The sequence below is a fragment of the Notolabrus celidotus genome, chromosome 4 (genome assembly GCF_009762535.1).
Source record: "Notolabrus celidotus isolate fNotCel1 chromosome 4, fNotCel1.pri, whole genome shotgun sequence".
Taxonomy (NCBI): domain Eukaryota; kingdom Metazoa; phylum Chordata; class Actinopteri; order Labriformes; family Labridae; genus Notolabrus; species Notolabrus celidotus.
In genome coordinates this window covers 39903481-39927146 of record NC_048275.1, presented here as the reverse complement: position 1 = coordinate 39927146, position 23666 = coordinate 39903481, and the positions used below count along the sequence as shown (strand labels likewise).

Genomic DNA, 23666 nt, shown 5'->3' with positions numbered 1-23666 from the left:
TTCATGCCTTCTATAATTCTACCATTGCTGTTGTTTTCTCACTGTCTGTTACTCTGTGAAGCACTTTGGGCTACATGTTTCTATGTATGAAAGGTGCTATATAAATAAAGTTGAGTTGAGAGTTGAGTTGCTGGTCCTCGCGCCCTGGTCTACAGGACACATGTTGGGAGCATAGCGCAGCTCAGAGCAGGCAGGATCAGCTGGGTCCAGCATAGAGAGAACCACATACAAACAACAGGTTACAGAGCCTTTCTGTGGTTGAATTTCTGCTCATTTGGACAGTATTCAATTACTTTTGTGCTTCTATCACCACTGAGTATGCTGCAGAACTGTTAAGTTTAGTTTTTGCAGGTTCTAAACCTGCAAAAACGTAACATAACAGTTTAACAGTGAGTTTAATAATAATAATATGGCTCTATTTTGTTGTCCTGTTACCTTCTGACTAGGGATGACCACAATTAATTGATTATCGATTAATTGATTGTTAAGAAATTACTCGAAACACACATTTTTGTTATCAATTTTCCGTCACGTGGAACAAACATCATGTGGTCTCATATTACACTCATCTATCAGGGAGGTGTTTGAAGTTTAAAGCATGTTTCCATGTGAATCAGCTGTTAAAGGTGTTGCGCACAGTGGAGACGCTCAGCTGGGGGCTGCGGCTGTGCGTCAGGTCTCCACGTGCGCTTTTTAAAAGAGGATCAATACAAAACTGCTGCCAACAACAACACGGACACAAAGTTTGACAGCTTTAAACAGGATATTTCCCACCTTTGGATACGAAGGCAACAGACAGGTGGGAAATTCAGGTACGCTACGTTTACAGAGCAGCAACACCAGAGCCGTCTGAGCTTTTCTCCAGCGGGACTGATTATGACCCGGTTGCGCTCCCGGCTGACACCTGACCGAATACACCACTTATTTTTCTCAATAAGAACGAGTAGACAGAAAACTGGACACTGTGAGTCTGAAGTACTTTTCTGTTAGTATTATGAGCCTTCACTTTATAAGATTATGTCCGTGGAGAATATTTTAATGAGCCTGATCGTTGATAATCAGCGTGTCAAACGTGTGCCCGTATTCAACCCCGTCAGTTAGATGCATTTTGTTGCTGTAGAAAATATTATTTAGGGGGAAAACAACGTATTTGGCATTGTTTTTGACGTAAGAATAATAATGTTTTTTTTAATCAATTAATCGATAATTGATCGTTAACATTTCCAAAAATCGATCACGGAAAATACTTAAAATGTACATCCCTACTTCTGACACAGTTATCATCTTAAATGTGACATATCACGCTTTTTTCATCAATATATATTGGTCTAAGAGGTCCCCAAAACATGTCTTTAAAGTTTATGCTCAAAAAAACACTTTGAAATCAGATTTTGGTCTGCCTGAAAATCCCTCTTCTTCAGCAGTCCTCAGAACACTCTGTTTTCCCTTTGACCACGCCCCCTCCGGAAGTGGATGAGCCCTCGGCTCTCCAGCACGTTGATCTAATGTTTACATGTTGGCTGAATATACACGGCTGCTCAGAGATCACGTTACTTCAACCCTCTGAATCTGATCCAGAATCTGATCCTGACGGAGAGGCGCCTGTAGCAGGACCTTTCTGAAGGATTGGTCATAGATTTAGTGTTTCTTGTTGTTTTATTTATCAGAATGTCGACGTGTGTCTTGGTACACAGCTACAGCTACAGCTATGAACATGTAGCTATGTGGCTATGCTAATTAGCGCTAGCACTTATCCATGACAAATAAAAATCATCCACTAGATCTTCAAATCTGCAGACGTGGGGAGTAAAACCGACCTCTGCCAGAAAGGCAGCGGGACCTTTTCTGAAGGATTTGTCACAGATTTAGTGTTTCTTGTTGTTTTATTTATCAGTATGTAGATGTGTGTCTTGCTACACAGCTACAGCTACGAACATGTAGCTATGTGGCTATGCTAACTAGCGTTAGCACTTATCCATGATAAATAAAAATCATCCACTAGATCTTCAAATCTGCAGACGTGGGGAGTAAAACCGACCTTTGTGTTTATTAAGACAGCCTACAACTAGCATGCCTCCCTCCTAAGCTCCTTGTTAGCACATATATGCAGGTAATGAAAAACGGGGGAGGGATTCAGTATTATTTTATACAGTCTATGGACTGAACAAGCTCAGAGCTCTGACTCCGTGACAGACTGGATATTGTTGTTACGTAACAAAAACACGGAAGTCTGAAACGGCTGGTTTCACACACATTTACAGAAAGGTGGAGAAATCAAAACAGGGGCAGAATGGATTTTTTTCATTCTCGGGGGGTTTGTAGACATGCCAGGGACACATATTTCAGGTAGAGAACCATTAAAAAGTCAATTTTGCATGATATGTCACCTTTAAAGTCCTGTTGTAGTCGACCTGGATCACATACTGTATATGTGGCTGTTTGTAGCTTACATCCACAATCAAAGAGTATTTCTGATCTATACAATCTGTAAACGGTCGGGAGTCCGTATATGGTGTTTTATTTTGAGATTGGTGGATGTTGCATGCGATCCTCGTGCCTGACTTCCTGTCCAGGTCGTTCTTTTCTGTGCATATTGACGCGTGCTGGGCGCATGCTCCATCGAAAATAGACTTGAAGCGTATCTCTGGCAGAGCAGCGCGGGGGCACGCTCCCGAGATGCAACGCATCCTGTGGACTCCCCAAGGTTTTAGACCCGACCCAACCCGAGCCCGACAGAATTCCGTCTGAACCCGTCTAAACCCGAATGACCTAGATTTTTTTCTAGCCTGAACCCGTTTACAGCCCGACTGCCCGGACATTATTCATGACTGGTCTGGCTAATTTTGTGAGTTTTGGGTAGGATGGTCTGTTGATCTTCCACCAGCCAAGAACATCAGTTACATCTTCCATGACAGTCGTTTTAATGTAGAGAGATACCTTGCCGTATTCCCAGTCAGCGCGCTGTACATTTTCCCATTCCTCAAAAGTCGCTCTTTTTGCCGGAGGATGAGCGCGCTCGTCTCTGGAGAGCTCTGGGTCTCGAGTCTCCACATCTCGTCGTGCACCTGCAGCCCCGTGCACAGCTTGCAGAAGAGTGCAGGCATGAGCGTGTACGGCCTCCCTGTCTGAGTGTAACAACATTCTCAGCTGGTTAAACTATGGCCAGAGGAATGATCAGGGTTCCCACTCTTTTCCAGAGATCATTTTCCAGGACATTTCCAGGACATTTTCATTGATGATCAAGCTGGTATGACAGTCTAAATTTAGTTCCTAATTTAGTTCCTAAATAGTCTAATATGTTCCTCTCAGTGGAAGTCTACATTGAAAGACATGTAGTCTAGGAGTCTAGGAGTTTCTGTGCAGCTGTGTCGCTCTTTTTGTTCCGTTTGTTTTCACTATCGGGAGTTTGCACTCCTACTAGCTAGAGCAGGGGTTCTCAAACTTTTTGGAGCCAGGGACCCCTTACAGGTGAGAAAATTGTCCATGGCCTCCTCATAATTGTAACACAGATTAAGCACATTAGTGATGTGTCATGATCAAAAGCTGTGGCTCTGAGAGCCGATGCTTTATAGTGAATCAGAAGAGCCGGCTCGCATCGAGAGAGAGCCGGCTCCCAGTTTTTTCCTTTTGTTTTTTTCTCACAGTGCTCAACCCCAGCTCTGCTCATAGCAGAACTTTGTTTTGATTGGTCAGCATGGCGGCCATGCAGCCAATCACATGTGAGGATATAGGATACAGGTGATGGAGGGGAGGCTCTGTATCGTGGCTTCATCTGTTCCTTCAGAGAGAGTCTTCTTGAATACCGGGCAAATACTCACTGAGAGGAGAAATCAGATCAGCCCATTCAAGCTGAGGCATTGGATTTTTCTCAATGCAAACCTGAGGACATTAATTTTATAATTTATTAGAAATGTATTCAAATTATTTCACGGACCCCCAGGGGTCCCAGGACCCCACTTTGAGAACAACTGAGCTAGAGTACGGTAATTGAGCTCTTAGCCTGCAGAGAAAGTTGTGAGGCACAGACCCCCAAGCTCTCTGCTCGACTCCACTGGTCACACTATAACTTAAATATAAGACTCTTTGAATCAAAAGAGCACTCTACAAGGTTCATGTACCATAAAACATAAACAATATACCCCCGTTTTCTGTGAATGCATGATTATGAAGTGAAGGACAAAAGATGTGAAAAAAGTTGCCCAGTGTTGCTTTCTTTTCCAGCACAGCGTGCACTCAACTTTCAATGAATGGGGATGTGCTTTGTTAATAGGGTCAGGTCGCACGCAGCCATGTTGGAATAATTTTCCAGGACTATATGTGCTTTTCCAGGACATTTTACTTTTTCTCCCATTTTCCAGGTGTTTTCCAGTACTGGAAAACTGGTCAACTGTTTTCCAGGTTTTCCAGGTTTTTTCCAGGACGCGTGGGAACCCTGAATGATGTGATCTTATAGAGGTCCTGTATTATCACTTTATGTGCGAGCCAGTGCTTGTGCCATTGACGCACGACTGCTTGCTGATGGGAGTCCATATTCACCTGACCGCTCATTTACTGTGCAAGCCCGAGCCCAACCCGAGCCCGTGTAAAGATAAGATAAGATAAGATACTCCTTTTTCGTCCCACAACGGGGAAATTCATGGAGTTACAGCAGCAAACAAAAGGGTGTACAGTACATGAATTTCAACAAGAATATATATAGGAAAGAAATGTTCATCAGAGACGACAGCTTGGCCATAATTCTCCTGTAAGCCACCACCTGCACAGGGTCCAGGACTGAGCTGGCCTTCTTCAGGTTAGTTCAGTCTTGCTCTCCTGTATCCTGTCCGCCCACAGCAGGTGAAATCCTTCCAATGTGGCGTTCGTCTCCAGTGTTAGCTCTGTTAGCATGATGCTACTCTGCCAGTATTCCCTCTGGTGCTGGGTTAGCTCGTCCACCTTATCGTAGATAGATCTTACATTCCCCATGACGGTGGGTGGAAGGACAGGTCGGTGTCGTCTTTTCTTAGCTTGCACCTCAGTACCAGCACGTCATCCTTGACTCCTTCTCCTCAGCTCACAGGGAAACATCGGGCCTAGCATCGTTTAGCATCAACATGCTACGAGCTGCTAACAGCTGATCTCGTATGTAAACAATGTTACCATGGTTACACGTAGGATCTCCGGACACACAGGAACAAAAATAGTGAAAACACCACTGCAAACGTAGCCAGTTTGGTGTCCATGGCCAACAAATGAGTCGTTAAAAGTCCAAGGCTCCAAATACGAAGAGAACTAAACAGATATGAAAAAAGAGTCAAGAATGCAGAGAGAGCTGCTGCAACAAGCAGCCACTCGAGCGGCGCTAAGCTTTGGAATTTTAATTAATTTAATTTAATTTAAATTTTAAAATGAAAGAAATTATGACTGAACCGTCAGGTTGGGTTCAGGGTCGGACAAATATCTTCAGCTCGTGAGCTGTGAGAGACAGCTGGCTTGTCAGTAAGAATGTAGTCTTCTATACAAATGCATGTGTTTTATATGTAGAGACTTACCATTTTATATCCATACAACATAAAATGTGCTTCCTACATTCCACTTCACCCAAAATAATTTCAAACTCCACCTCGGAGAAGTTGTTTTTTCACTCTCTATCCTTCTTTTCTTGCGCCATGATAGCAGGGCAGGCCGACCAGATGCACAGGTCTGTGTCCTTATATGGTGGTTATTTGCTATTCATGGGCTGGGATTTATGCTAACGAGACCCAGTGTGTGTTACTGTGACTCTGTGATGTGATACAGTGTGTGTTACTGTGACTCTGTGATGTGATACAGTGTGTGTTACTGTGACTCTGTGATGTGATACAGTGTGTGTTACTGTGACTCTGTGATGTGATACAGTGTGTGTTACTGTGACTCTGTGATGTGACACAGACAGTGTTTCTTCATTATTGCAGAGACGGCACTTTTCAGCCGACTGAAAGCTGAAACCTCACCTGGTCTAGATGATGGATTAGGAGTCCGTTACCATGGTGATGTATCAGCAGATCTTCCCGGAGCCCTGATTAGCACATCACACAGATAGTTTCCTCTAGTGCTTGGTGAAGGAGAGAGCTGAATGGGTCTGAGAGGAGCAGGGAAGGGGGGCAGCATAGGTTGTGTAATTGAAGCCCGTAATGACCCAGCCCCTGTTTTAGATTACATGGCCCTTTGTTCCTCTCTGTGTCTTTGTCCCTGCTATGCTAATATGGCTCTTCACATGTCGGGCGGCGTTACAGAAGATCTCTGGAGCTCTCTCCTTCTCCTCCAAACATCAGTTTGTCTGGACCACAGTTGATCAGCGTTAAAGAAGTCAACATGGTGTCTGGTGTGGATGTTTTCCACAGTTTCAGAGGATTAAAGGGATGCAATGTACAAAACATCTGCTGCAAGTATTCAGAGAGGAGGAAGAAAGTCCTGAAGCTGACACAAGTCTTTAAGTCTCCATCGTCATTGTCATGAAGTTGCATTGAGGTCTAAATGTAGCTAGCATTAGCACTAAAAAGGTGCGTGCCACAGTGCTGACTCAGCAGGCGTTTGAGAAATGCAGAGCGACAACCTGATGCTTCAAACATTTGGAACCCAGATATAGTCCCTCGAGTAGCTGCTCTGTATGATGTGCACACATTCACAGTCTGATCCACAACAACGTCAGGGACAGAAGTTTGAAGAGAAAGAAAGTCGGCACACTAAAGTCCTTTAACGTTAGATCTGGCACAGCAACGAGCAACAGCCCAAAGCCTTCCTCAGCGTTCAGGTACAGAGGTTTGACCCCGGACATTTGGACTTCACGATGACTGATCAAGACTAACAGGACTTTTATTTTGAGTTGTGTGTGCGCTTCTGGGACGTGTCTGACCAGACAGTTTGTCACAGCAGTTAATCCAAATTTTGAGTCAAACAGTTAATCAAAGCCCAAGTATGTTGGACGTACGTTTTTTTGAAGTACTTTGTGAAAGTAGAAAATGTACTCTGTACTTTCTGACTTTGTTAAAGGGGACATATCATGCTTTTTTCATCAATATATATTGGTCTAAGAGGTCCCAAAAACATGTATTTAAAGTTTATGCTCAAAAAAACACTTTGAAATCAGATTTTGGCATGCCTGAAAAGTCCTTTTCTTCATTCCTCATCAGAACACTCTGTTTTCCCTCTGACCACGCCCCCTCCGGAAGTGGATGTGCCTCGGCTCTCCAGCACGTTGATCTAATGTTTACATGTTGGCTGAATATACACGGCTGCTCAGAGATCGCGTTACTTCAACCCTCTGAATCTGATCCTGACGGAGAGGCGCCTGTAGCAGGACCTTTCTGAAGGATTGGTCATAGATTTAGTGTTTCTTGTTGTTTTATTTATCAGTATGTAGACGTGTGTCTTGGTACACAGCTACGAGCATGTAGCTATGTGGCTATGCTAACTAGCGCTAGCACTTATCCATGATAAATCATCCACTAGATCTTCAAATCTGCAGACGTGGGGAGTAAACCCGACCTCTGCCAGAAAGGCAGCGGGACCTTTTATGAAGGATTGGTCACAGATTTAGTGTTTCTTGTTGTTTTATTTGTCAGTATGTCGACGTGTGTCTTGGTACACAGCTACAGCTACAGCTACAGCTATGAACATATAGCTATGTGGCTATGCTAATTAGCGCTAGCACTTATCCATGACAAATAAAAATCATCCACTATATCTTCAAATCTGCAGACGTGGGGAGTAAAACCGACCTTTGCGTTTATTAAGAAAGCCTACAACTAGCATGCCTCCCTCCTAAGCTCCTTGTTGGCACATATTTGTGCAGGTAATGAAAAACGGGGGAGGGATTCAGTATTATTTTATACAGTCTATGGGCTGAACAAGCTCCGAGCTCTGACTCCGTGACAGACCGGATATTGTTGTTACGTAACAAAAACACTGAAGTCTGAAACGGCTCGTTTCACACACATTTACAGAAAGGTGTAGAAATCAAAACAGGGGCAGAATGGATTTTTTTCATTCTTGGGGGGTTTGTAGACATGCCAGGGACACATATTTCAGGTAAAGAACCATTAAAAAGTCAATTTTGCATGATATGTCACCTTTAAAGTAAATAAATGAAACAGATTGAACTTTTTGTTTTTGTGTGTAAACAATAGAAATGTTAAGACTTTTCAAACACCAACATAAATCCATCTTTGCCCACTACACCTTACCATCGGACAGCCAACATCATGAACTTGTTTTTCAAATATAAGAATGTGAGACATTTGTAATCTTACATGCCTCGGCCATCAGGAGCAGATTATTTTTGGTTATCAGCTCAAAGAAAATCTATGACGAGTATCTGAAGCTGAAACAATCCTTCTGAATGAAGAAAGAGACTTCCCACATGAACAGATGTGATCATTAACGCTGGATTCACAGCAACATCACTTCATGATTATTGAAAACTCAGACACACGGACAGTATCAGACGAACTGACGACTGCCTTGTGCCTCACAGAAAAAGGAGCGCTAAAGACATAGGGCCTGATCTATTAAGATCCCAAATAAGGAGTGCTAATTTGCGTGTGCAAACTATAATATTGCATGTGCTACAAGTGGGCTTGTTGCGAGTGATCTACTATGACTGCGTGCGTAACTGATAACAAGTGCAAAAGTGGTGCGGACCACCCTATTTAAATGAGGATTTTGCGTGTGCTACCGGCTGTCACCATGGAGAGTTTGAGAGAGCAGAGTGGACGTAAACGAAAAATGAAGTTTGAAGCCATGGAGTTGGAGGTCTTGGTGGAGGAGGCAAATAAACACATCGATGAACTCCAACAGAGACATCTCAGCGTTAGTGATTTGGGAGGCCATCTGTGAAAAGGTGAATGCTGTGAGAAAAAACAGAAGATCTGCAGATGAAATAAAAAGAAGATGGCAAGATATCAGCAGAAGAAAAAAAGGAAAAACTTTCCCTTAATAAGACCTCAGCGCATTTCTAATATTGGACACAATTATTTAGTTCAAAATGAATTTGCTTCATGTGTCTCATTGAATATAGAATGGAAAAAAAATTATGATTTCATTATTTTAAGTGTTGTCCGTCATCACCGTAAAAATAATGTTTATCTCTTTTTTCTTAAATGGAGAATCTTCATCAGATGTCTGACAATCCCCGCCAAACTCCTCAAACCAGCTCAGACCAGGAAACACCTCAGCAGAGCTCCGTAGGTGTCCAGATTGTTGACATTGATCCGGCGTTGCTGCAGCAACAAAGAAATCAGAGGGATGGGTTACAGGCCCTTGATCAGGAGGTGAGAGCTGTCTCCAATGTGGCGCGCGCTCCGCCGGGACACCCGAGCCATTGTTGTGCACACGAGGCAGCTGGTCAGTGCTGTGTCTGGGCTGACAATGGCCGTCAATGCCCTGGCAAGAGTCGGGAGTTCACACAGTGGCAGTCCTTCAACTGAGCCGCCGGTGAATGAAGAGGGAGGGAAGGGCACAGGAGTATACTAAAAGTATATCGCGTGCTGTTTTGCTCATTTGAGATACGCATTCCTTGGTGCTCCTGGTTAGTAGATCAGCTTTCCGCGCTTTCAAGTTTGCACGTGTTTTTATACACCCAAACCTTTAGTAGATCGGGCCCACATGTGGACACAGAGACATGGACTGGTTGTGTGCTCTCAGTGGAAGAGTCCAGGTGGTCTGGGACCCTTTTCTCTAGATCCCTCTCAGTCCTGAGAGACGCTTAATGGAAGCTAATTACAATCACCAAAAGACAAAAAAGGTTCACGTCGTCCTCCTCTCAGGAAGAACAGATTCAGCAGTCTAACTCATGATGCTGACATGAATCCAGTACCCTGAGGGGTCAAAGGGTTCACATATCGTCCTCCTCTCAGGAAGAACAGATTCAACAGATTCAACAGTCTAACTCATGATACTGACATGAATCCAGTACCCTGAGTAGGGGTGGTTAATCGGTCCGATTTCCCGATTCGATTCGATTCCGATTATTGAGGTCCCGATTCGATTACCAACCAATTTTCGATTATTAACGATTCTCGAACAGCGATTATTGATTTTCTGTTTGACAGTAACCCAAAATTATTGCACCATTAAAAAATAACAGTCAGTTTCTGAATTACTTCTCTTTTAATGAGTAACAACTTAAAGCACTTTATGTGTAGTGTAGTTGTAACTTCAAAATCATTTGTTTCTAACTTGAAACAAATGTCCACACTTGGAGTTTTTTTCTGTAGAACAAAGATACAGCTTTGGAACTGTGTGTGTTCACAGCTGTGTAACACCTTGCACCTTTTATATACTGTAGAACACACAAATGACACAACACATTGTGTTGTGACTGATCAAATTTTACTAAACAACAATCAGTGGTCTAGAATGACCAGATTCTTTGCACTCTGATTACAACAACAACTAAATGGAAGGCTTATTTCCTTTAGAGGTAGAACCAACTTACTGTAGCTTATATACTGTAGAACACAGAAATGACACATTCAACGAGGCCTCACAAGACGGCAGGTTCTGCGGCGTCACACTCACACATGCAAACGCGCAGACATTTTCAACTTTACGCACAGAGTATACATCGCGGAGGTAACCAAATCAATCAAAAAAAGATTCCCATCTGAGCATCATCTCTGACTTGGACACCATACTCAAGGCATCTCGCAATCCGGGTGCTGACAGCGCTTTGAAGAGTTACGGAAAGGAGGCGTGGGAGCGCGTCTGTGACCGGTGCAGATGAACCACTGGTGCAGAAGGAGCGCATGCTGCGGGATTTCCCCCCGCTGAAGCGAGTTGCTTGCGGGATCAGAAAAACCCTCGGTCAGAGAGTCTTGCCGACTTCTGATCACTAACGTGGAGAAATGTTACCTGATTTCAAAACTTTGGCTAAAGTGGCGCTTGTAATTCCAATCTCCAGTGTGGCAGCAGAGCGCAGATTCAGCCTCTAAAACAACATCAAGCCATGAGAAGTTGTCTGTCCGAGGCAAAAGTCCAAAACCTCATGACAGTACCCCCTGCAGCCATACCACCTGAGACATTTGATTACGCACAAGCGGGCACCCAATTCAAGTCCACGCGGACCATGAGGAAGATGTGAGAGTGTGCGCTCAGGCCACAGCAGGTGAACTGTTCCTATTTTAAGTGCAATCGTTTAATTTCATTGTTCATATGTAGCTACTGGGGCCACAGTCAGCGGAGAAAAGGTTACATGTGTGATGTGTGATGGCACGGTGTGGATTCACTGTTCAGCTTGTTCGGACTGAATATTAATTACAAATGAATGAAAATGAAATGCTATTGAACATGTCATTATCATCATTTTAAAGATTAAAGTGACGGGTAAAAATAGATTATGACGGGACTTTTATGACCCTGTCAGGCAAAAGACAGACAACGAAAAAGTCTAGCGTACCTCTGGCTCCAAGGCTTCTCACACACACACACACACACACACACACACACACACATGCAGACACAAAGCTCTCCGTGTGTGAACGTGTATCAACGTCTGCATAACTTACCTACAAATTATGGCAGGCGTATGCCGGACGTATGATGTTTAACTTCCGTTGACCGCGGGATAACATTTTTACAAAATAAAATAATGCAAAAAATAATTGATTTTTGAAAATGTAATAATCGATTCATACTCGTCCATAACATAATCGCGATTAATCAATAATCGATTTTTTTCACCACCCCTAACCCTGAGGGGTCAAAGGTTCACATTTCGTCCTCCTCTCAGGAAGAACAGATTCAACAGACTAACTCATGATACTGACATGAATCCAGAACCCTGAGGGGTCAAGGTTCAGCACCTTTCCAGTCACAGAGGCTGTTTTACGTTGTAACATACATTTTGAGCAGATTGTCCCTTTAACTTACACTGAGTCTTTGCAGACGGCCTTTGCGATGGAGACGTGTGTCCCTCTGAACCCTCCACAGAAGTTCTCAGAGGTGGGCTCAGCAGAGACGCCCTCTTTTGCTCTCAGTCTGCGGTGGACCTCCACGGCCACCTTGTGGAAGCGGTTCGAACCCTGGTTGATGACGCTGAATCGACGGCGGCTGTGGCGGCACAAGGCCGGAGACGAGCAGCACAGGCTGCTGTTGTAGCCGATAGCATCCTGGAGCTTGTGGATCTGGGAGATCTTGGCCTCTAGTTCCCTCTGAAGATTGTGAAGCTGGATCTCCTGGGCTCTGAAGTCCTGGTCCCTGAGTGCTAGCTCTGCCTCCAGGTGGGTGATCCGCATCCTGAGGAGGAGAACTGAGCTAAGTACACATGAAAGCAGGAACCAATCAGACACACACACGCACACACGCACAGAGAGAGAGACACACACACACACACACACACAGAGAGAGACACACACACACACACACACACACACACACAGAGAGACACACACACACAGAGACACACACACACACCACACACACCTGAGTTGGGTTTCCAGGCCAGCAGGATCCGGTTGGATGGAGGCCAGGCAGCTGTTCTCCTGGGCCTTTGGGGCTTTAATGGAACCGTTGCCCATGGCCAGGCGTCGGCTGGCCACCATAGGAAAGGCCCTCAGATCAAACTCACCACGATGAAGGGGTCCTGATCTTCTTTCACACCCTCTGTCTGAAAAGAAGAAATTTCAGACAGAAAAACAGAGATGAGAAATACTGTGAACTCCCCGACCACCGTCATGGTCACATGTTGGCAGCGTTCCACCACAATCTGCCTCCTCGGATCCTCTTTCACATTTCAGAGTTTGTCTGCAAACAAACTGTTCTCAGGGTTTAACCCAGTTAAAGGCCAGCTGCTGTTTTTATGAGACAGGAGAAGAAGAAGGGACTTCCAGTGTTGAGTCCAGGAGCCAGACTGAGCCCTGATGACTGGCTGGTATTCTGACTGGTGCTTTGACTGCATTAGGACACAGACTGAGAGGAGGACTTTTATTTAATGATAAAGACTGACTCATTGTTTATATTATTTTAGGAGGTCTGATAAGGGATTTAGTTCACAGCACAGGCTGCACGTGTGTTCACCTGTCATCTTCCTCAGCTACAGCTCCAGGCTGCTTAAAGAGACGCAACTGATCGAACATTGTGCTTTCAAATGAAGCAGGAGCAGTCCAACATGTTGTTTATGTAAAAGAACCATCCAGGAGAGGACTTCATTGACTCAAACTTGAAGAGGCTCAGGATGGACCCAGAGAAGTCAGTGAAAAGCTAAAGTTACTTTGGTTCTTAATTATGTTAACGTTAGCTAAGTGACTTTTATGCCCTGAAGACACCAAGCCCAGGTGATCTAAATCAGGCTTCTGTAGGCCAAAGAGAAACAAGGATGGGTTAGTCAGTAAGACTGTATGGAGAGAGTGAGGGAGAGGTAGTGAGCCAAAGCAGTTTTCAATATGAAAGAGAGGCAACATCAGTCATGAAGTCAAAGTGATGCAGAGTGCAGAGCAGAGGGACGGCTGGTATGTGATCAAAGCTGGTTAGTATCTTCTGTAACAGCTCATATAATACTGAGATTGTGTTTCTCATATGATCTCGGTGTGAAATTGCTGCAGTGATCAAGACTCTGCTGTCATGCACTCACAGAGCACTGGAGACACTGCGGTGGCACACTTCAGCTCTAACCAGTCACCTCAAACACTCTAACTCCAACACCTGCCCTTCAGACTGAGTCACTTTACAAAGTCTAGAAATAAAGCAGTGACATGTACAATTCTCCCTCTAATCTTCTATGATGAATCCTCATACATGCAGGGCAACTTTAACATACAAAAACAGGTAGATTTCAAATGATATCCCAGAGTGAGGGCTCACAGAGTGAAGCATTTATCCTGATCTGTGGAAGCATATGAAGGCTGCAGTGACACTCACTCATATTGCTTTAAATACTACACACTGCACCTCTAAATACTACACACTGCACCTTTTAATACTATAAAATGTACCATTAAATACTACACACTGCTCCTTTAAATACTAAACACTGAACCTTTAAATACTACACACTGTGTCCTTTAGTTGCCACACACTGTACCTTTAAATACCACACACTGTACCTTTAAAGACTACACACTGTACCTTTAAATACTACCCATTGTGCCATTAAAGACGACACACTGCACTTTTAAATACTACACACTATACCTTCAAATACCACACACAGCATCTTAAAGTACTACAAACTGCATGTTAATTACTACACACTGCTCCTATAAATACTTCACACAGAACTTTTATATACTACACACTGTTCCTTTAAATACTACACATTGCACCTTTAAATACTACACACTATACCTTCAAATACCACACACTGCACCTTTAAACACTACACTGTACCTTTAAATACTACACTGTACCTTTAAATACTACACACTGCACTTTAAAATACTACAAACTGTACCATTAATTACTACATACTGCTCCTATAAATACTACACACTGCAACTTTAAATACTACACACTGCACCTTTAAATACTACACACTGTACCTTTAAGTACGACACACTACATTTAAATACTACACGCTGCACCTTTTAACACTACACTGTACCTTTAAATACTACACTGTACCTTTAAATACTACACACTGCACTTTAAAATACTACAAACTGTACCATTAATTACTACATACTGCTCATATAAATACTACACACTGCACCTTTAAATACTACACACTGCACCTTTAAATACTACACACTGTACCTTTAAATACGACACACTACATTTAAATACTACACGCTGCACCTTTAAACACTACACTGTACCTTTAAATACTACACTGTACCTTTAAATACTACACACTGCACTTTAAAATACTACACACTGAACCTTCAAATACCACACACAGCACCTTAAAGTACTACAAACTGTATTGTTAAATACTACACACTGCTCCTATTAATACTTCACACTGCACCTTTATATACTACACCCTGTACCTTTAAACACTACACTGTACCTTTAAATACTACACTGTACCTTTAAATACTACACACTGCACTTTAAAATACTACAAACTGTATCTTTAAATACCACACACTGCACCTTTAAATACCACACACTGTACCTTTAAATACTACACACTGTGCCTTTAAATACCACACACTGTACCTTTAATTACTACAACCTGTACCATTAATTACTACATACTGCTCCTATAAATACTACACACTGCACCTTTAAATACTACACACTGCACCTTTAAATACTACACACTGTACCATTAATTACTACATACTGCTCCTATAAATACTTCACACGGAACTTTTATATACTACACACTGTTCCTTTAAATACTACACATTGCACCTTTAAATACTACATACTATACCTTCAAATACCACACACTGCACCTTTAAACACTACACTGTACCTTTAAATACTACACTGTACCTTTAAATACTACACACTGCACTTTAAAATACTACAAACTGTACCATTAATTACTACATACTGCTCCTATAAATACTACACACTGCACCTTTAAATACTACACACTGCACCTTTAAATACTACACACTGTACCTTTAAATACGACACACTACATTTAAATACTACACGCTGCACCTTTAAACACTACACTGTACCTTTAAATACTACACTGTACCTTTAAATACTACACACTGCACTTTAAAATACTACACACTGAACCTTCAAATACCACACACAGCACCTTAAAGTACTACAAACTGTATCTTTAAATACCACACACTGCACCTTTAAATACCACACACTGTACCTTTAAATACTACACACTGTGCCTTTAAATACCACACACTGTACCTTTAATTACTACAACCTGTACCATTAATTACTACATACTGCTCCTATAAATACTACACACTGCACCTTTAAATACTACACACTGCACCTTTAAATACTACACACTGTACCATTAATTACTACATACTGCTCCTAGAAATACTACACACTGCACTTTAAAATATTACACACTGAACCTTCAAATACCACACACAGCACCTTTAAGTACTACAAACTGTACCTTTAAATACTACACACTGCACCTTTATATACTGCACCCCACACTTTCTCTAACAAAGGGACATGTGTGAAGCATTAGATCAACCAATGATCGACCAGTTTTCTGAAATAACTCAAAGGTGCATCTCATGAACAATCAACTGACAAGTATATATATAGCCGGAGCACAACACAATGTTACAATGTCTGACAATGGAAGAACAAGAAATTGGACTGGGTCAACAGCCAGAGAGAAGAAGAAGAGGAAGAGGAGTGAGGAGTTGGGAGGCAAAACAGAGGAAGAGGCAGAGGACATATGCGTGTTCCTGATAAGATAAGAGCCACAACACACTAAGGTGTAACTTACAATTTACAATAACTGTCATCAAAACTTTAAGTTTACATCAGAACGTCCCTCCAGAGTCCACTGTTATATTGACAACATGACTAAGCAATTTGACTGTCTTATCCGTACACAATGACACAAGGACTTGTCATGCTGATGGTACTGACATGTTCATTGACACAGATAGGATTTTGAGCAAGAGACTGGCTTTTGCAGGTAATCCATGGTGTTTTGCTATTTGTACGAATTGTTTTGAGTAATTCACTTACTGTTTTGCAAATGTCGAGGATGATTCGAGAAGTGTACCAAAGCAACTGAGAAAAACTGTTAATGCTCAGTATCGTGTGTATCTAACATTACAGTTCTCAGTTGTGCAAACTGCTGAAATTAAGTCTGACCTTGATTAGCATTTTAGTGCTGAGGGCAGAGGATTGTCTCACCTTATCATATGTAAACATTCAGTCAGTCAAGCTCTCGTCTACGTCCACACGCAGCCGTCAGATATCCCAAAATAGGGTATTTTGTAAGAAAATATATCCATGTGGAAAGAGTCCACTACTTACTGACGGAGCCTCTGAGAAATGTGTTGAAAACGATGATCCTGATGCTGTTAAAGATCCACGATATGATCACTGTTGCATCCTGCCACAAAAACCCCAGCAGTCTTATTTGGTTGCAGTCAACAGGCACAATGATTCATCTGTTGGGGGAGATCCTGTTTTGTTTCCAGTTCTGCAAACATGAAGTGGATCCTCTGAAGATGCGGAAGTATCTGGCACCCCCTGGTGGTTTTGTTGGGGTTTGACATGATGAGAGGGCTGAGACAGAGACACAAACAGAGGCATAGAAGGATTCCCCCTAGATTCTCTATGTTAGGTTTAAGACATTTAAAGACCTTTATAAGACGACTTGAATGTTTACCCTTTTCGACACTGACACCAGCGCTGTAACTTGTGTTAAAATGGGACTCAAACTGGACGATGTAAACAAAAACTTTGATTCATACTTTGTATACTTGCATGTTAAGAATACTGACAATAAGTGGTGGAGCTAAGTCATCCACCAAGCTAAAACTAATCCTGACAGAGCAATTCTTTCCCTTGATGTTCTTGGATGTTCAAAATCCATGATATCATTCCATATCTCTCAGCAGATTCATCAGGATGCTAAATCCTGCTAAGTGAATCAGTCCTCATCCCGCTGGCTCAAATACATATTGAGGACTTGGTGAAATGAATGGCTGCGTGAGGGCCCAAACATCACAACCATCCAGTATGTGTTTCTCCAGATTCTCTCAATCTTTTAATGATATCTAAGCAGTAGACAGTAAAATTCCACAATTTTTTAACAATTGTATATTCGGAAATGTTATTCTGAAATTGCTGAACTCTTTGCTCCTGCAGCCTCTCACAGAGTGGTAAACTTCTTCCATTCTTAACTTCTGAGAGAATCAGCTTCAATGTAGTGATCATTTTACTGTTTTTACCATTTTACATTTGACTGTGCAGCCTCTTATCAAGGAGTATCCCTCAATACAGAGCTGCTGCACAGCCCCGACTTGACTAACTCTCTCATAGGAGTTGTTCAAAGGTTTCGAAAAGACCCCGTTGGAACCATAGCTGACATTAAATCAATGTTTCATCAAGTCAGAGTCCAGAAATCTTATGTGGACTTCCTGCGCTTCTTGTGGTGGCCACAAGGGGATACAAGTCAAACCCCCGAAGAGTATCGCATGCTTGTAAAATCATTGGTGCTGTTTTCTCCCCAAGCTGTGCAAGTTTTGCTCTGCAGCAAACAGCTGATGACAACAAGAGCCGTTTCCCCTCTAAGGAAACAGTCCATAACAATTTTTATGTGGATGTGCGTCCTTAGCAACAGAGTCTTAAGCCATTCAGTTTGTAAAAGACCTCACTAGACTGTGCAGCCAGGGAGGGTTTCAGCTCACTCAGTGGGTGAGCAACAGCCGAGCAGTTCTGGCCTCTATCCCCCAAGAGCTGAGGGCAAAAGAAGTAAGAACACTGGACATGGACAAAGACAGTCTGCCTATAGAAAGAGCTTTAGGGCTGCAATGGTGTGCGGATTCCGATCTTTTCAAGTTCAACATCAATCTGAGCCAAAAGCCACACACCCGACAAGGCATTCTCTCTGTTGTAAGTTCAGTTTTTGACCCTGTTGGATTCCTTGCTCCTCTCGTTCAACCAACTAAGCAGTTACTACAGGAGCTCTGCCAGAGAGGCTTTGGATGGGACGAGCCTTTACCCCAAGCTGCTTCAGATAAATGGATGGACAGTCTGGAGAGAATAAAAGGCTTTAATGTTGCACGTTGCATAAAACCCAGGAGTTATCGAACACCAAAATGTGCACAACTGCATCACTTAGTGGATGCAAGTGAGAGTGGCAATGGTTCAGTGAGCTACATAAGGCAAACCAACACTCAGGACAGTGTCCGTGTTACTTTTGTCCAAGGAAAGTCCAGAGTTCTTCCTCTAAAGCATATCACAGTACCATAACTGCAGCTGGCTGCAGCTGCACTTTCTGGGAGGGTAGACAAAATTCTTAGGAAGGAATTACAGCTTGAGCTTCAGCCCTCGGTCTTCTGGACAGACAGCCAAACTGTGCTCAAGTACATAGCCAGCAACCGTGCTAGGTTTAAAACCTATGTAGCCAACAGAGTGACACTGATTTGTGACAACACAGAACTTTCTCAGTGGAGATATGTCAGCTGCAAAGACAACCCTGCTTATGATGCCTCCAGAGGGCTGGGTGCAGTGAAGTTCATTCAGCAAAGCAGATGAATTCATGCCCCAGAGTTCCTATGGGGGACAGAGGAAAGTTGGCCTGCAGGGGAAGCATTAGGCTCCGAGACAGTGTGAGGATAATCCAGAGGTCAGGAAAATCCCTACTGTGTTCCCCATAGTGGTAAAAAACACTGCAGCTACTATAGACCAGCTTATTTCTTTCTTCTCAGATTGGATGAGATTGCTCAAAGCAGTGGCGTGGTTTCTAAAACTGAAGAACATCTTGGTGTTAAAAAGAGAAAAGAAGTTACCTCAAGTCACATGACTACCCACTCATTCAGCCAAAAGGTGAGCACCGAGCTTGGCACTTTCAGGGCCACCCTTGGCGGACAGCCCCTCACAGTGGAAGAGCTTTCTCAGGCTGAAAGATCAGTTATCTCTTATGTGCAGAGACAATCATTCCCACAGGAAATGGAAATGCTTCAAAAGGTGGTGAGGTGAAACACGGAAGAGGATCCATCAAAAGGTACGGAGTTCTGTTTACCTGCATGTCCAGCAGAGCTATACACCTCAAGGTTGCCTTTTCATTTGACACAGACTCATGCATTCACGCTCTTAGATGTTTCATTTGCAGGAGAGGTCAGGTTAAGCACATTAGATCTGACAACGGTACAAACCTGGTGGGTGCTCAGGCAGAGCTCAAAAAGGCCCTGAGCTCCCTGAAAAACAGGGGGATACAGGATGCTCTGCTTCCTGATGGAATTCAGTGGAGTTTTAACCCATCAGCTGCATCACACCATGGCGGAGTCTGGGGAAAGACTCATAAGATCAGTCAGCCAGGTGCTGAACTCCACTCTTCTTCATCAAACTATCGATGATGAAGGCCTTCAAACCATCTTCTGTGAGGATGGAAAGAAAAAAGGCAATCATCTCAGTCGGAAAACAATACATTGATGGCAAACTATACCGTGATAAAACAAGAACCCCCTGGCTATTCTAACCCCCCTCCCCCCTCATTTACACACACGCACACACGCACACATTGATGCTGATTTGTTCAATGAAAATGCACCTTAGTTTCACCTTGCTTCACTCATATGTATTTGTTTGGTAACTTCCGTCGTTTTAATTTTGTTCTCTATGTCTTGCATTCTTGTTTTCATGTTCTTTTTTTTTTTTTTTTTTTTTTTTTTTTTTCTCTTGTCTGCATATATATTTCTGGTTTGTGTCATGTTTGTCACAAACTGTCAAATATTCATGCAATTTATTCTTGCAGCAACAGAAAAGAAAGAAAACCTTTTTCTTCTGTGCTTGTGACTGTGTGCATGCAACCATCACCATCCCTCTTAGAACTCTGGCCTATCTTTTATTGGCAGCTAATATCATGTTCTGTAAAAGAGGGCGTGCACACCGAGGTGGGCCAAAAAAAAATAAAGAAAATAAGAGAAAGTGAAAGAAAGATTACATCAGGATATACAAAGGGACAGGGAGAGAGAAGGAGAGAGAGACCTAACACACTTAGATGGAGAGGGACCATCTCACCATGATGCCAAAAAAAAAATCTGTGGGGTGATACCAATGATTAAGCAACCCTTAGTGTCCACAATCATTACTGAAGCTTGGGTTGCAGAGGGTTGCCGCCGTGCTGTGTTCTATTTGTGTAACAAGACCACCACTGATGCAGATGAAACCACTTGGGTCAGATCAGCCGAGCGGTACGGCTCGGCACCCGGGCCGCGAGAGCAGTCAGACCGAAGGACCCAACCCGCCACGGGAGACCCAGGCCAGGGGACAAGCCAAGGACCCAGACCGGAAGCAAGCAGGTACCGCCGGAGCACCCAGGGCGACCCCCAGGTCACCCAGTAGGAGGAAAGGGGGGCGAGGGGGGAGAGATCCCGCAGCCCCCCCAAGGGACACCCCCACAACACCGCCCCCACAGCCCCCCAAGACGGAGCCAAAGGAGCCACCAGGGCCGAGGGGGCCCGGCACCAGGAGCAGACAGCCAGGCAGACGGGCAGGACCAGGACCAGAGCCCACCAACCGGCGCGCCGGAGCGGGGGGAGGGCGGAGGCGGCAGGGCCAATCCCCCCTGCCCCCCCCAGACGGCCCGACCACTCCCCCCAGCCACGCCCCCCACCCACGCCCTGCGACTGATGGACCAGGCCGCGGGGGCATGGAGGGACACCCCAATATATGAATGTTTTCATGTTCTATGTGCTCTCTCTTGTTTTTCTCACTCCTAACTTTCCTGATCAATGCAACTCAATCAATTCCACCATTGAGAGGTCTCATGCCTGTTTTTTCTCCCCTAATCATGCACACACATACACACATCCATTTGCAGATACACTCCACGCATACCACCAGATTGTCACACACTTTGATCCACATACAGTCTGGCTAAATACATGCACATTGCACACACACACAAACACTCAAATCAAAGACACCTACATCCCACTACAATGAATTCTCTTAAGATTTTAACGTGGAACATCCGTGGGATTGGTGCACAGGCAAACAGAATAAAGGTATTCAACCACATAAACAAATTACAACCTGATATATGCCTTTTACAGGAAAGTCATACCTCTGACAACCAGAAATTAACTACACTTCAATTTAATCAAATCTTCTCTTCCCATTTTAACTCCAGACAAAGAGGAGTATTAATTTACAAAAAACTCTCTTGTACTCACAACATCACAGTTACTGATCCTGAAGGACGATTTATTATAATAAACATCACAATACAAAACATCCCATTAACTATTGCTTCCATATACGGTCATAACGGTGACGACCCCTACTTTTTCCACACTTTCTTCTCTTCCCTCTACAATATCTCAGACGGTCCAATAATCATCAGCGGAGACTTTAACATCGTAATTAACCCATCACTTGACAAATCAAAGAACTCACACAGCACACGCAGCTCCCAGTCCACCGAAAAAATCAAACAGTTCATGAATGAGTTTGGCCTTGGCGATGGGTCGCTGCTACATCACCCAAATATCAGAGAATATTCATTCTTTTCCCCAGTCCACCAATCCTACTCTGGCATTGACTTCATCTTAACCAGCAACTCTCCAAAATATCAAACATTCAAATACACCCCATTATTATTAGTGACCATGCTCCTGTCTCCCTCACTCTGAATCTCACCCACTCTAACAGACCATTCAGCCGATGGCATTTTAATACATCACTTCTGAAAGACCCAGACTTCGACAACTTCATCAAGAGAGAGTGGGCATCCTTCCTCGACCTGAATGACTCACCGGAAATAGCACCATCACTACTTTGGGAAACAGGGAAAGCAGTATTAAGGGGGAAAATAATTTCATATTCTACAAACAAGAAAAAAAGGACAAAGAACAGGAACAACATTTAGAACAAAAGATAAAAGAACTAGAGAACATTAATGACAACAACCCTACATCAGTTTCAAAACATGACCTACAGAAATACAAATTACAACTTAATGAACACATAAATAGACAAACTCAGTTTCTCATTCTTAGACTCAGACATGACAACTTTGAATACAGCAACAAATCTGGTAAATATCTGGCAAACCAAATCAAATGCAACAAAGAAAAAACAACGATCTCATCACTTATGAACTCAGCAGGCAAGCTTGTGCATGCACCTGAAGACATAATTCAAACATTCCAGGATTTTTACTCAACACTATACTCATCAACACACAATCCAACCCAAGACGACATTGACAGCTTCTTATGCAATATTGAATTACCTCGATAACTCAGTTACAATATCAGAATTTCATGATGCACTGAAACGTATGCCAAACAATAAAGCTCCAAGTCCTGATGGCTTCCCTGCTGAGTTCTACAAACACTTCTGGAATATCCTAGCACCCGTTTACAACCGTTTAACAGCAGACAAACAAACATCCAAACTCCCTGTAGACATGAACACTGCCTCAATCTCACTATTACTTAAACCTGACAAAGACCCAACCTCCCCATCAAGTTACCGGCCAATATCTCTCATCAATACAGACACAAAAATCATAAGTAAAGCCCTTGCATCCCGGCTAGAATCAGTAATGACATCTATCATCCATTCAGACCTGCTTTATTAAAGGAAGACAGTCATCCAACAACCTATGCAGACTCTTCAACCTAATCCACTACACATCACACACCAAATCACAGACAGTTATAGCTTCATTAGATGCAGAAAAAGCAATTGATAAAGTAAATTGGGAATTTTTATTTTCAGTCGTTAAAAATTTTGGTTTTGGTACATCTTTATTCACTGGATTAGGGTTCTTTACACATCACCAATGGCCACAATCACCACCAATGGGATAACATCACAACGCTTCACTTTACACAGAGGGACTAGGCAGGGATGCCCACTCTCTCCATCATTATTTGCCATTTTCATTGAACCACCTGCTGCAGCTATCCGTCAAAAACATAGTATCAGTGGAATTCAAACAAAAAATGTGCATCATAAAATAAGCCTCTATGCCGATGACATCCTCCTTTATTTACAAAATCCCTCATCATCACTAACAGAATCCATTCAACTTATAAACACCTTCTCTAAAATCTCCGACT

At 43.1% G+C, this 23666-nt stretch overlaps 1 protein-coding gene across 1 annotated transcript in view; it reads right to left on the bottom strand.

The window, feature by feature from the left end:
• The window catches only part of LOC117811047 (cGMP-dependent protein kinase 2), a 58036-nt gene extending 41066 nt beyond the window's left edge, over positions 1–16970 (bottom strand). Inside the window, exons 1-3 of the mRNA XM_034681068.1 lie at positions 16897–16970; positions 12442–12625; positions 11890–12255 (exon numbers count right to left, since the gene is read on the bottom strand). Coding sequence (XP_034536959.1) covers positions 11890–12255; positions 12442–12560 — 485 coding nt within the window. The 5' untranslated portion in view covers positions 12561–12625; positions 16897–16970. The remainder of the gene's footprint in view (positions 1–11889; positions 12256–12441; positions 12626–16896) is intronic.
• Between the last annotated feature and the right edge of the window lie 6696 nt (positions 16971–23666).